Source organism: Sturnira hondurensis, unplaced genomic scaffold (genome assembly GCF_014824575.4).
Source record: "Sturnira hondurensis isolate 20B ecotype Veracruz unplaced genomic scaffold, ASM1482457v3 Scaffold0022566, whole genome shotgun sequence".
Classification (NCBI taxonomy): domain Eukaryota; kingdom Metazoa; phylum Chordata; class Mammalia; order Chiroptera; family Phyllostomidae; genus Sturnira; species Sturnira hondurensis.
This window is the reverse complement of record NW_028095197.1, coordinates 7,377,666-7,389,394: the sequence shown is the minus strand read 5'-3', so window position 1 is coordinate 7,389,394 and position 11,729 is coordinate 7,377,666. Positions and strand designations below refer to the sequence as shown.

General features: G+C 52.9%; 1 protein-coding gene across 1 annotated transcript; it reads right to left on the bottom strand.

The window, feature by feature from the left end:
• Positions 1 to 8,073: 8,073 nt before the first annotated feature.
• On the bottom strand, positions 8,074 to 10,425 carry SPAAR (small regulatory polypeptide of amino acid response). The gene is made up of 2 exons (XM_037036002.1): positions 10,097 to 10,425; positions 8,074 to 9,539 (listed from the first exon to the last, which is right to left on the bottom strand). The coding sequence occupies exon 2, from the start codon at positions 9,274 to 9,276 to the stop codon at positions 9,049 to 9,051; it is 228 nt and encodes a 75-aa protein (XP_036891897.1). The 5' UTR covers positions 9,277 to 9,539; positions 10,097 to 10,425; the 3' UTR covers positions 8,074 to 9,048.
• Positions 10,426 to 11,729: the final 1,304 nt, after the last annotated feature.

Sequence of the window (11,729 nt, the reverse complement as noted above, 5' to 3'; positions counted from 1 at the left end):
GAGCTTTTATAAAGCAACATGTGCCCTAACACCCGACTTGAAGATGTTTAGGCCACACTCCTAATTTGACCAACATTAGTGCAGAGTAAAAGAAAGTTTTCCAGGTCTGGGATATCTATCACAAAACAAGATAAAAACAACCTATGGAGCAACTAATGCTTCGTATGTCTTAAGTTCTTAAAATAATAACTTTTAAATTTTAAATATTTGTGGTAGTGGTTTTTATGTTTTAAGTACGTTTTATGTGTTCTCTTCTTTTTAATGTTTTCTATATCCAGTGTCTATATCAGGTACAGATCATTTTTACATATTGTTAAAATGCTCTTGTCACAATGTATTGGTTCATAATAGTAAACTATAAAACATATTTTTTACTGAAAATGTCTGAAATTTAGCATCACACTATCACCGAAAATTATTCACTCTTTCTTATTATGTTCACTCATTATTTAAGAGGCATATAAATAAGTGTTATGAAAAATGCAAAATAACTTGTGATTTCAGGAATTCCCGAGAATTCCTGCATCTCAGTTTATCGTTACGGAATGCTGACTAGTAGCATCAGTCGGGAATTTGGAAACACTAGTCTGGACCATTTGACTTGCAAGCTGTTTAAAGCAGCAGGCCTCTTTTTATCAAACAACATCCACCTTGGAAACAGAAGGTAAAAAAGAGGCCCAATCAAAATGAAGCTTCTCTGGCTGAAGGACACAAACAGAAAGGAGGTGATTCTGTCCCCAACTTTGCAACCAAGGTTGCTGAGTGACTTGGGGCCTGTCACTTTGATGTCTCTGAGTCTTGGTTTTCTCCCCTGTAACTGCTCTCCGGAGGCCCCAGGCTCACTGTGGGAGATGATGCTGCCGAGAAGCTTCCCTAACCTGGGGCACCTGGTGGAGTGTGAGGTGCTGGACACACAGAAAACGTCCACACACCTGCTACAACCCTGGTAGCACGAGCCTGGTGGAGAGAGCAAGGACGGGACCCCAGACGCCACACCCCAGCCTGGCCACTTTCCTGGGGCTGTCTCTGTGTCAGGGCTTGTCCCTGTCTGGGGCTGGGCCTTCCATGTCAACAATACCTTATGTTTAAATGAGGGTCATTCAATAATTAGTTGGGATCAGGGAGTAAAATGAGAACATTTTATCTCATGTGAAAGTTATGAATTATACAAAGGGGAGTGTGAATGATGAGGAAATTCAAAGTTCACTGGAATGGGGGCCAGAAGGTTGTATTTCAATCTAGAGCTGCCATGAAATGTAGAGGAATCCACTCTCCAAACCCTCAGATCGCACGCACAGCTGCAAAAGGCCAGGAGGGGTTCACAGACTTTGCTTTTGCACTCAGAGGACTCACGCCCCCTAACTCCCATGCTGAGCGCACATAGAAAAGGCATCCATCTGTCCACCTGTGGTCCAGAGTGGTCTCGCTGCGTGGAGTTCTGCTGTGGCTCAGCCCAGGGGGCATTGGCAAATAAAGTAAAGTTTGCTTTTCTTAACCCTTGTGCTATCTTTTAAAAAAATATCACATGTCATAAAAACCAATAACACATGCTTGTTGAAATAAATTCAAGTACCGAAGTATGCAAAGTAAGCTTCCTCCTCCCTCCAAACTGGTCCCCAGCGGTAATCATATCCTCCCAGACTTTCCTCAACATTTAGACAAAAACATGTACATGTGTAACGTAGGAGTGTTCCTTTTTTTGTTTTTTAGGGAAAAGGGCTATTTCTTTATTTGCTCTTTCTTTCTTTTTCTTTTTATGATACCATTCTGTAACTGGCTGTTTTTATTTCTCTATTTATAATGGGCAGTTCCCAAGTCACTTCATTTTCTGTAATGGCTATTAATTCATTTTTTAAATGTACTGTGATTTGTTTATTTCCCTATGGGTGGATACTTGAATCTTTATGTTTTGCTAGTAAGAATAATACTGCAAGAACACGCTTGGACATGTATGTTCCCACACTTGTGTGGGTGTTTCCCTGCAGTCAGGCTGGGGTCACCAGAGACACACCCCACACAACGCCCAGCACAGGGCCCCACAGTCTCCACACGGTGACTCTGCCCTCCCCGCGCCAGCGTCCGGGAAGTGCAATGTCTGTCACCCCACCTTCATCTGTAAGGTAGGCCAGCCCCCCATCCCTGCGCTCAGCAGTTCTGATGCCTGCCAGCCCTCATATGCCCCCAAGCGTGGGATTAACAAGCAGAGCAGATTCAAGCCTACACCCTGGTGAACCCTTAAGGCCTAGTNTGTGTGGGTGTTTCCCTGCGGTCAGGCTGGGGTCACCAGAGACACACCCCACACAACGCCCAGCACAGGGCCCCACAGTCTCCACATGTGACTCTGCCCTCCCCGCGCCAGCGTCCGGGAAGTGCAATGTCTGTCACCCCACCTTCATCTGTAAGGTAGGCCAGCCCCCCATCCCTGCGCTCAGCAGTTCTGATGCCTGCCAGCCCTCATATGCCCCCAAGCGTGGGATTAACAAGCAGAGCAGATTCAAGCCTACACCCTGGTGAACCCTTAAGGCCTAGTCGAAGATACTTTGTTGTGTTACAGATTACCACACACTTAGAGATCTGAAACAACACACGTATTCTAACACGTTTGTTAGGTTGGGAAATGTATTCTCTTACAGTTCTGGAAGTCAGAGTCCAAGATGGGACTCCATGGGCTTGAGTCAAGGCATCTGCCGGGCTGGGCTCCGTCTGGGGCCCTGGGGCAGAGTCTGTTTCCTTGCTTTTCCCTTCGCAGCTTCTGCACACGGTCTAGAGATGGCGCCTTCTGTCTCCGAGTCCTTCTCACATCGCACCCCTCTCACCTGACTCTCGGCCTCCCCCTCCCACATTTAAGGGCCCTTTTGATTCCATTGGGCCCACCTGGATTGTCCAGGCTAATCCTCTTTTTAGATCAGCTGGTTAGCGGCGGTAGTTCCCCTTCACCATATGATATGTCGCAGGTTCTGGGGATCAGGGTGCAGACACCTTTGGGAGACCATTATTATGCCAGTCACAGACACCAAGTCTGAAGGGGGAACAGAGCCCACACAGGAGCCTTCTGGGGAGTTTAGATCTGTCTGAGGAAGATCTCTCTGAGAGCCAGGGGGCAGTGGTGAGGTAAGGCCAGGGAGACCAGTTTCAAAATATTGCAATGGTGAGGTCTGTGCAGGGACCATGGGGGTGTGGCGAGGGCACAGGGAGGGTCAGGCTGAGGGGCAGCCACTGAGCCTGCATCTCAGAAGTTCCTGAGGACGAGGACAGAGGGCCTCTCTGTATGGTGCACCACAGCCCTGGCTTCCCAAGTGGGGTTCGTGAGAAGGCCGGGAAGGCCTTGGTCTAGAAGTCTTAAGTGGTGGCAAGGAAGCCCCTTCCAGCCCCTTCCAGCCCCTTCCAGCCCCTTCCCGCTGTGGGCCCTGCTGTCTGCTCTACAGCTGAGGGAGGCGGGTAGTTGACTTGGCAGGTTCTGCAGCCTGGCCCGATCTCTAGACCTGGGAGCAGGATCCACGTGCTGCCTCAGGAAGTCCTGAGTGACTGTGGTACAGCTGGGCCGGCCCCAGGTCCCAGGGCACCCCTCTACTCTGCCCACCCAGCCAAACACATCACTCAGGCCGGGCAGTCGCCCCCACTCCTGGATGCCAGCATTTTCTGGAGACCTAGCAGCCATCGCCCCATTCCGCAGCCCGCCCCAACGTGGACAATGAGGCAGAAGAGGGCGTGTGCACACACATGTGTCTGTCCCTGTCCGGCTCCCCTGTCCCGAGAGTTTATCTGTCACTATTTCCAGGTCTGTGCTTGACCGCGTTTTTGGATTTCTATCACAGACTGGAGTTGGTTTATTTTATAATTTAAAAAAATGATTTTGTTTCATTTTCTTTGTTAGTTTCTTGCTTTTTTTAAATTCAAAAGCAAACCATTCATTACAGAAAACACAGATAAACGAAAAGGGAAAACATTGGAAACACACACCCAGAGACAATTGCTGGTTAAGACCCGGACAAGCAGCTTTCTTCTGTGCATCTAAGTGTATTTTAACAAAAACGCAATTTTACTACATGGCATTCATAGTTCTCTACTTCACTCCACTTTTACTTACTGATGTATGCTGAATGCCTTTTCGTGTTAATGAGTTTAAATTTGCCTCGTTGTTTTAAGGCCGTGTTCGATGTCGTGGCTGTGTGAGGATTTGCTGGACCAGCCCTTCTTGACTGGTATTTCGGCTGCTTCTGAACCTTCACTATTACAAAGGCACTGGATGAAATGCTTGTGTGTGTGTGTGTGTGTGTGTGTGTGTGTGTGTGTAGCTGTACCTGTCCTTTCAAGTGTCATTTCCTGAGGGGAGTGGGGACCTGGCAAGACACAATGACCCTTTTCTACACTTGGAAAAAGTGGTTTCCTTTAAAGAAGGTATTTTTCCAGAAAACATGTTATTTCGGGGCCTCCTGACTCCAGAATCCCGGCCTGTCTCAGAGAGAAACGCCACCTTAATTACAGGCAGGAGTGGAGAGAAGGAGCAGGGTGGGGTTGAGCCCCCCCTGACAGCTGGGTTTTGGGGATCTTCCCCCTCTCAGACATCCTGTAGGTAAGGCAGGACAGGATTCTCACCCGCTCAGTTCATCCAGGAAAACTGAGGTGGAGGGTCGGGGTTGAGTTAGTGGGGGGCGGGGCTAGGACTGGGCTGGGCGGGGCAGAGCAGGGGTGGGGCTGGGAGGGAAGCCCCAAGAGGCTGAGGGGGAAGCAAGCCTGGGTGTGGGACCCTCTGCAGTAGAAGCCTTGGGAGGCCTTGCGGGCTGGCTCAGGGCTGAGGTCTGTTCAGTGGGAAGACCAGCCCTCAGCAGATGTTACCAGGGGCGAGGCTTGTGTATGGTGGAGACTGCCTTCCGCCTCAAAGTCAGAGATCCGGGTGGGGACAGGTGTGAGCAAGGTTTTGGGCTGGGAACCCAGAGCGAGTCAAATCCCCAGTGTTCTGGCCTTCCCTTCATCCTGAAGATATAAAATGTGCCCGCTGAGGGTTTGCTGGAGGCAGACCCCTCACGGAGGAAAAGGAGTGTAGCTTTGCTCCCTGAGGTCCTTGGGGCAGCAGCACCGGGCTGCCTTGGCCCGCAGTACCTCACAGAGGGCGGCTGCGGGGTGATGGGCTGCTGTGAGCACCTGCGAGGGGAGACACGGGGCCTGGCACACAGTAGGAGGCCAAGAAACAGGAACTAGTAAGAGGAGAAGAGTGAACAGAGAGAAGGCAGGATTTGGGAACTGGGAGGCCTGGGCCACTGTGGCTCCGCCCCCGGATTTCCAGGGTGACCTGGAGCAACTCCTTTCCTTGCTGCCACCAGATAAACACCCTGGGCTTTGCTGGCATTCTGCTGCCGACCTAAGCCTGTGTCCCTGCACAGCCACCTTCCTCTCCTGGGGATAAGGAGCTCTGTGGGGGACTCTTCTGGAGCCCCTCCCCCGTTACACCACGGGCTGCACTGGGCAGAATGTCAGAAGCACTTTGGGCCGACACACACACACCACACATGCGCATGCCACATACGTGTGCACACAGTACACTCACCCACTCATGTACACACAGCCGCACACATGCACCTAACACCACACGCACACCCTACACATCACACACATACTCCACACTCATACCCCACCCCCCACACACAGCCTCGCAACCACACACTCCACACACCCGAGAAAAGCTGGACTATCGGAGCTGCTCGCCCCCCTCTGGGCTGTCATGGTTAACCCGGCCTCCCCTTAACCCCTGTTCCCCCCTTACCCACCTCAGAGCAGATGTTCCTGCTTTGCGGAGGAAACAGGCCATCTGGCATGATATACTCACCCCCTGTCCCTTGGACACGCACACATGCGGCACCTACCTGTAACCCCCAACACCCCTCCCGGCAGCATCGTCCTACCCCCACCGCCCAGGCTGGGCCCCTCTGACCATTCCCATGGCTCCCAGGCCACCCCAGGGACATCTCCCATGGTCTCTCCCCTGCTGGTGTACACAGTGTGTCTCTCTCCAGTGCTCCTCTGGCCTTACATGGGCTCAACTTCCCTCCCTTATTAAAAATAATAACAAACTCTCCCTCTGTGCCACGCCTCTCTGGCCACAGTACGTCACTCTCCTTGCCTTCAAATTACTATCAACTACCATCTTCCTTTCTTTTTTTTATTGTTGTTCTACAGTCGTCCCAATCTCCCCCCCCCATTGCTCTCCTCTGCCCCACCCACCCCCACACCAGCTCCCACAGTCAGTCCCCACCCTGCTGTCATGTCCATGGGTCACTCATACATGTTCCTTGACTAGTTCCTTCCCCTTCTGTCCCCCGTTATCCCCCTCCCCTTCCCCTCTGGTCGCTGTCAGTCTGTTCCTTATTTCCACATCTCTGGTTCTATCTTGCTCATTTGTTTGTTTTGTTCATTAGGTTCCCAACTGTGATCTTTCCTTCCTCAGCTCCCACTGCCCTTGCACACACAGACACCCACACACACGCACGCACGCACCCTATACACCAGCACACCACTGTAGCATTGCTCCTTTACTCCACTCAAACTGTTCTCACCAAGCTCACGGTCAACTGTCATGTTGCAATACCCAAGTTCTCTCCTCTGCACTTTGCTGGCCCCATTGATGCTTTGACCCACCTTTCTGAGAACTACTCTCTCCTTTGCGGGCTTGCCAGGTGAAATATAGGACACCCAGTTAAACTAGAATCTCAGGTAGACAACAAATGTTTTAGTGTAAGTGTGCCCCAAATATTGCATGGGACATATTTATACTGAAAATTATCTGCTGCCCATCTGAGATCAACATTGACTGGATGTCCTATATTTTTATTTGCTAGATCTGGTAACCCTAGTCCCTGCTTCTCTGCCCCACCAGCTCCCCGCCTTCCTCTCCCTTCTCCAATTGCTCCTCTTTTTGTCAGCCTGCTTCAGGGTGCTGGCCTTGACCTCCTTCCCTTCTCCAACTCCCTGCTCTCCTGGGACAGGGCTGGACAGACTGCCTGTCACCCCCAGAGTGAGGCTGGGCCCCTTCCAGCCAATGTTTTGTTTTCAGAGTGGCACGTGTGGTTCCAGCCTGCAGCTGTGACCACGCAGTACAGGGGCAGAGCCCTGGACCTGGGGTCCCAGCGTTGGGCCTCTCCAGTGTGCCTGTCCTGGAGCAGAGCTGACTCTGTTAAAGGGCAGAGAGCACCCAAGGCCCACTCTTTTCATCCCTCCCAGATCTTGCACACCTTTCTCTGCCCACCTGCAGCTCTCATTCCCATGTATTTCTCTGTGCCTGGACACGTTCACCCTCCTCTGACCAGTCAAAGTGCCTCCGGGAAGAAGGTCCCACTGAGTTCCCATGGAGATGCACCACCCACAGCCCCTGCAAGGAAGGGCCTCAGGGCCCACCTCAGCCCAGAGCTACTTTGCCTGTGGGCAAACTCAGGGGGGTGGGAAGTGGGGAAGTACTCAGAGACCAGCAAAGGTCGGTGTATATGAAGAGTCTGCATCACAATTTGAATTCTACCCAGTCCTGCTCCTTTCCCTCACAGGCATCGATCCCTATAAACATCTTGCACCCAAAACTTTGTCTCAGTGTTTGCTTTCAGAGAACACAACCTGCAACAGTTCCCTTTACTCGGTCCCCAGGTCCTCCCTGCAGCCAGCTCCCTTCCACGTGCATGGGTCCCACGTGATCAAGGCATGGTCCCTAGGAGCCCAGGCTGTGCCGCTCCCCTTCCCATGCTCACCCACTTTGTTGCTCTCCATCAACCTGACTCTGTCTCTGACCCCTTACCCCTCTCCCTTCTACAGCCCCAAGTCATTCTCTCTCTCTCTCTCTCTCTCTCTCTCTCCTCTCTCTCTCTCCTCTCTCTCTCTCTCTCTCTCTCTCTCTGTCTCTCCCCCCAAGAGATCTTCCAGGGGCAACCACATGGCTAAGGTGGCCTGCCTGGGCACACTCAGGGGCCAGAGCCCCCCTCAGGGTCAGTCCTGCCCTCCTCAACAGGCAGGTCCTGGGAGAGCTATTTGTTCAGGGCTGAACAGACACCCTAGCCAGGAGACTCAAAACGTTGTACCCTTCAAACTATACTCTTAAATATGGCACAACATTTATTTCGTGGGTACAGAGAAAACAGATCTTCTATGAAAAAAATCTGAGACTTTTTTATCTGTGACGGAAACGACAGCGCCATTGCACGCTCTCACTGCAACGTGACATTTGGACGCACTTGGAATTGTCTTTGAGTTCCTGATTTTCCGTCAGTCCTGAGTGACTCAAGTCACTACCATTCTCTGAGGATAAAAGTGACCAAAAAGAATAGAGTGATAAAGTCTCCTTCTTTCTGGCTTTTCTGGTAATAAAATAGCCCATACTTTCTGTGACTCTGATTTTCTCTTCTGTTTCCTTTGGTGGCTTTCCAACCCTGCCTCTTGGGAGACCCATAAAAGGATATACATTTTCAATTATAAAATAAACCGTTTGTTCCCAGGAAGTGGCCCTTTGGTTTCGGAGTTTCAGGGCTGATTTCGGGCAGCTGGCAGGGGCAGGCCTCACGGTCGGGCTCTGTGGCATGTGCACATTCAAAGAGCAAAAAGACTCAGTCAGGGGGGCAGATGAGAGGTGGTTTGTAAAAGTGTCTGCTGGAGAGCGCTGCTTCCTCTGGTAGCCATAGAGCCAGCTCCGTGGGCATCCTGGGGTTCACCTGAGTTAACCAAACCCTGTTTACTGTAAGTCCCACTTCCCCTGTAGATCAGAAGAGTTCGCCCGCTGTGCAATCCAACACTGTACGGTCACTCACTCCTCAGACCTTTCCTAAGCCCCATCCTGTGGGCGGGTCCAGCTGAGCTCTCAGGCGCCAGAGATGACTCCCACCTGGTCCCACCACCATGGATGTCCCAGGTGGGAGGGCACAGCAATTCAGGACGAAATGCAACAGGGAATTGGCTGGATACAGGCAAGGAAGAGCAGCAATGGCAGACTTGGAAGAGGGGCACATCAGGGCAGGCTTGCTGGGGGCTGGGTGAGTCCGACCCAGCAGCAGAGCAAACCCTGGGGGCTGTGGGGCCTCACATGAAGGTCCAGAAGTCCCGGGCCCCCGCCACTGGCTGCGCGTGGCGACCCGGCCCCGTGAAGAGAGAAGCCTCCTGGTGAAACGTGGCCACTGTGAAGCTGTGGCCAGGGCCCCCGTGAGGATCCTGGGCTCTCGAGTCACAGCTGAAGCAGCAGAGGACGCAGGTGATGGCCACAGTGACCACAAACAGCACCGCCACCATACCAAGCACTGCTGTTTCCATGGCCCCGCGTGGCCGCTGATGCGCTGGGCAACCTGGGTGCTTCTCGGAGCCTTAGGTCCCCGTCTGAAACGGGGCTCTGGGTGGTGGTAGCTACTCGGCTCTCCCAGCCACTCACCCTGCTGTCTTCTAAGATACTGATTTGAGGTCCTGGGTGGCGCCCCCTCCAGGCTGTTAGTTGCCCCACATGACACTACTGCGACCTCTGTCACGGTTTCCTAAGTCTGGCCAGACTTCCAGGAGCTGTGGTCAATCCCACTGGCAGCCTGTGGGAGAAGCGCTGTCCTGAAAGATGTGCGCGCAAGACTCCCGGGACTCGGGGGAGCTGGAAGGAGGGGGCAGAAGACTTCGCTCACAGGGAGCCTTGCCAACCCAGCCCACTGGTGACGCCTACATTTCAGGAGAGCTTGTACACTCAGACAAAAGATAAAACACGCGCCCTCCTGCGGATCTAGGATGACCTTGAACTCTTCCCCTGGAAGACCTTAAGCCAGTCCTTGAATCGGTCTCTCTGTTGCCTCCTGAGACCCTGGGTCCGTGCTGGGGGCAGGGACAGGTGGGAAGGGAGACCATGCCAGCCCTGGGTAAGGCCAGGGGGCCCTTGGGGCCTTCCTTCGGCAGCGGCTGTGGGGGAGGGCCTGTCTCATCTGGCCTCCTTTTCTGCCTGGGGTGGGGAGTGTACTGTTTAGATAAGGCCAGGACATCCAAGTCCCTTTGTGCTACAGTGCTTCCCGAGAAGCCCTCTTCTGTGCTGGCCTTGCCCTGGCCCTCCGTGCTGCCTGCTCATGTCCACTGTTCCCCCTCAGATGCTGAGGACACTTACCCTGGGCTCTCCTGGAACAACTGCTCCGACTGTATCGGGTCCCAGGGCCTCCTGACCTGGCGGCCACCCCAGAAGCCAGGCCGCGGCATGCCCAACCCTGGGTGCTGCGGCCTGGGTCCCGCCTGGGACGAGGCTCCAAGACGTCTGAGTGGCTGGAAGCACTTCCTGAATTCCTTCCTCCTATTGTGAGGGCGCAGGACCTTCCCAGCTGCCTGTCACCCTTGATGACTGCGCTTATCCCACCCCACAACAAGCACACCCAGGCCGTCCCTGCCCTGCCCCCCGCCCCCAGGTTCTCCACTGGACTTGGGGAGGTACAGGGTGAGCCTGGCCCAGGGTACTCTGCCGGCTCCTCCAGAGACCACCACCACTTCTAAAACAGGGGCTGGTTTATCGGCCCACTTCAGCCGGACTCTGAGGGGTGGAGTAGTGAGGAACAGCAATTCCGGGGATAGAATGCAGCCAGGCATTACCTCGGATAATCAATCCAGCAGCTCAGCAAAGTGACATTGCCTCCATTTTACAGATTCAGATGCTGGTAATCTGAGGTTACAGGGCCCATTGCTGATCTGCAGTGATAACAAGAGCTTCCTGGCCTTCCTGGCCTTCCCTCCCATGCTCAGAGAGGGCAAAGGGCTACCCCGAAGTCACACAGCCTGGGTCCTTTTTACTTTCTCCAAGGCCCCGGTGAACTTTCTTTAGTACCAGCGTTAGGAAACTGCCTGTGCCCGGAATGGGAGAGTGACTGTTGGGAGTATGATGCCCCATCAAATCCTCGCTCTTCCCTTTTCTAAGAGAACTGAACAGACCTGGGCAAGGGGCTCCTCTCCTCCGAGAGGGCCGAGGAGGACCATGAGCAAGCTGGGGCCATGGCAGGAAGCTGGGCACCCAGAGTTATTTGTGTTAACTGGGACAGCCAGAAGCAGAGAAAAGGAAATGTGAGGAGCCAATCTGTGGTTTCAGATCCAAGTACCAGTTGAACTAGTCAGGAGACAGAGGGTAGCAGGCGGACCTGGTTTCAAGCTCCTGGATTATTTGCTCCTTTGCTGTCTCATAGGCCCTGCAATTGTGAGTGGGTGGAGTTGGGGGCCAGCTGTGGCAGGCATGTGTTGTTCGACATTTTTATTTTATTTATTTATTTTTTAAAGATTTTATTTATTTATCTTTAGAGGGAAAGGGAAGGAGAGAAGGAGAGAAGGAGAGAAATATCGATGTATGGTTGCCTCTCATGAGTTCCCTGCTGGGAACTGGCCTGCAACCCAGGCATGTGCCCTGACTGGGAATCGAACTGCGATTGTGTGTTTTGCAGGCCTGCGCTCAATCCACTGAGCTACACCAGCCAGGGCTCGACATTTTTAAGCAGAATGAAGGACAAGGGTTCAGCCCCCTTACCTCCTGCTTTGTATTGGTTTCTTTCTGTTTCTGAGATCTGAGGACTGTGCTTTGATTCACCTGTAAAATAGGCCTTCGGGTCTATCTTCATAGTGGGCACTCAGCATTTGAGCAGGGCCGTGCGGCAGGGGGGCGGAGTGAGAGGGGCCTGGGTTATAACAGAGGACCCAGGTACAGTCTGCTTTGAAGTCTCTTACAGGTCTTCACGGACCTCACGAGCAGTCTACAATGCGGGGTGCCC

Coding starts and splice junctions, on each gene's coding strand:
- SPAAR (XM_037036002.1), bottom strand. CDS start 9,276: ATGGAAACAGCAGTGCTTGGTATGGTGGCGGTGCTGTTTGTGGTCACT.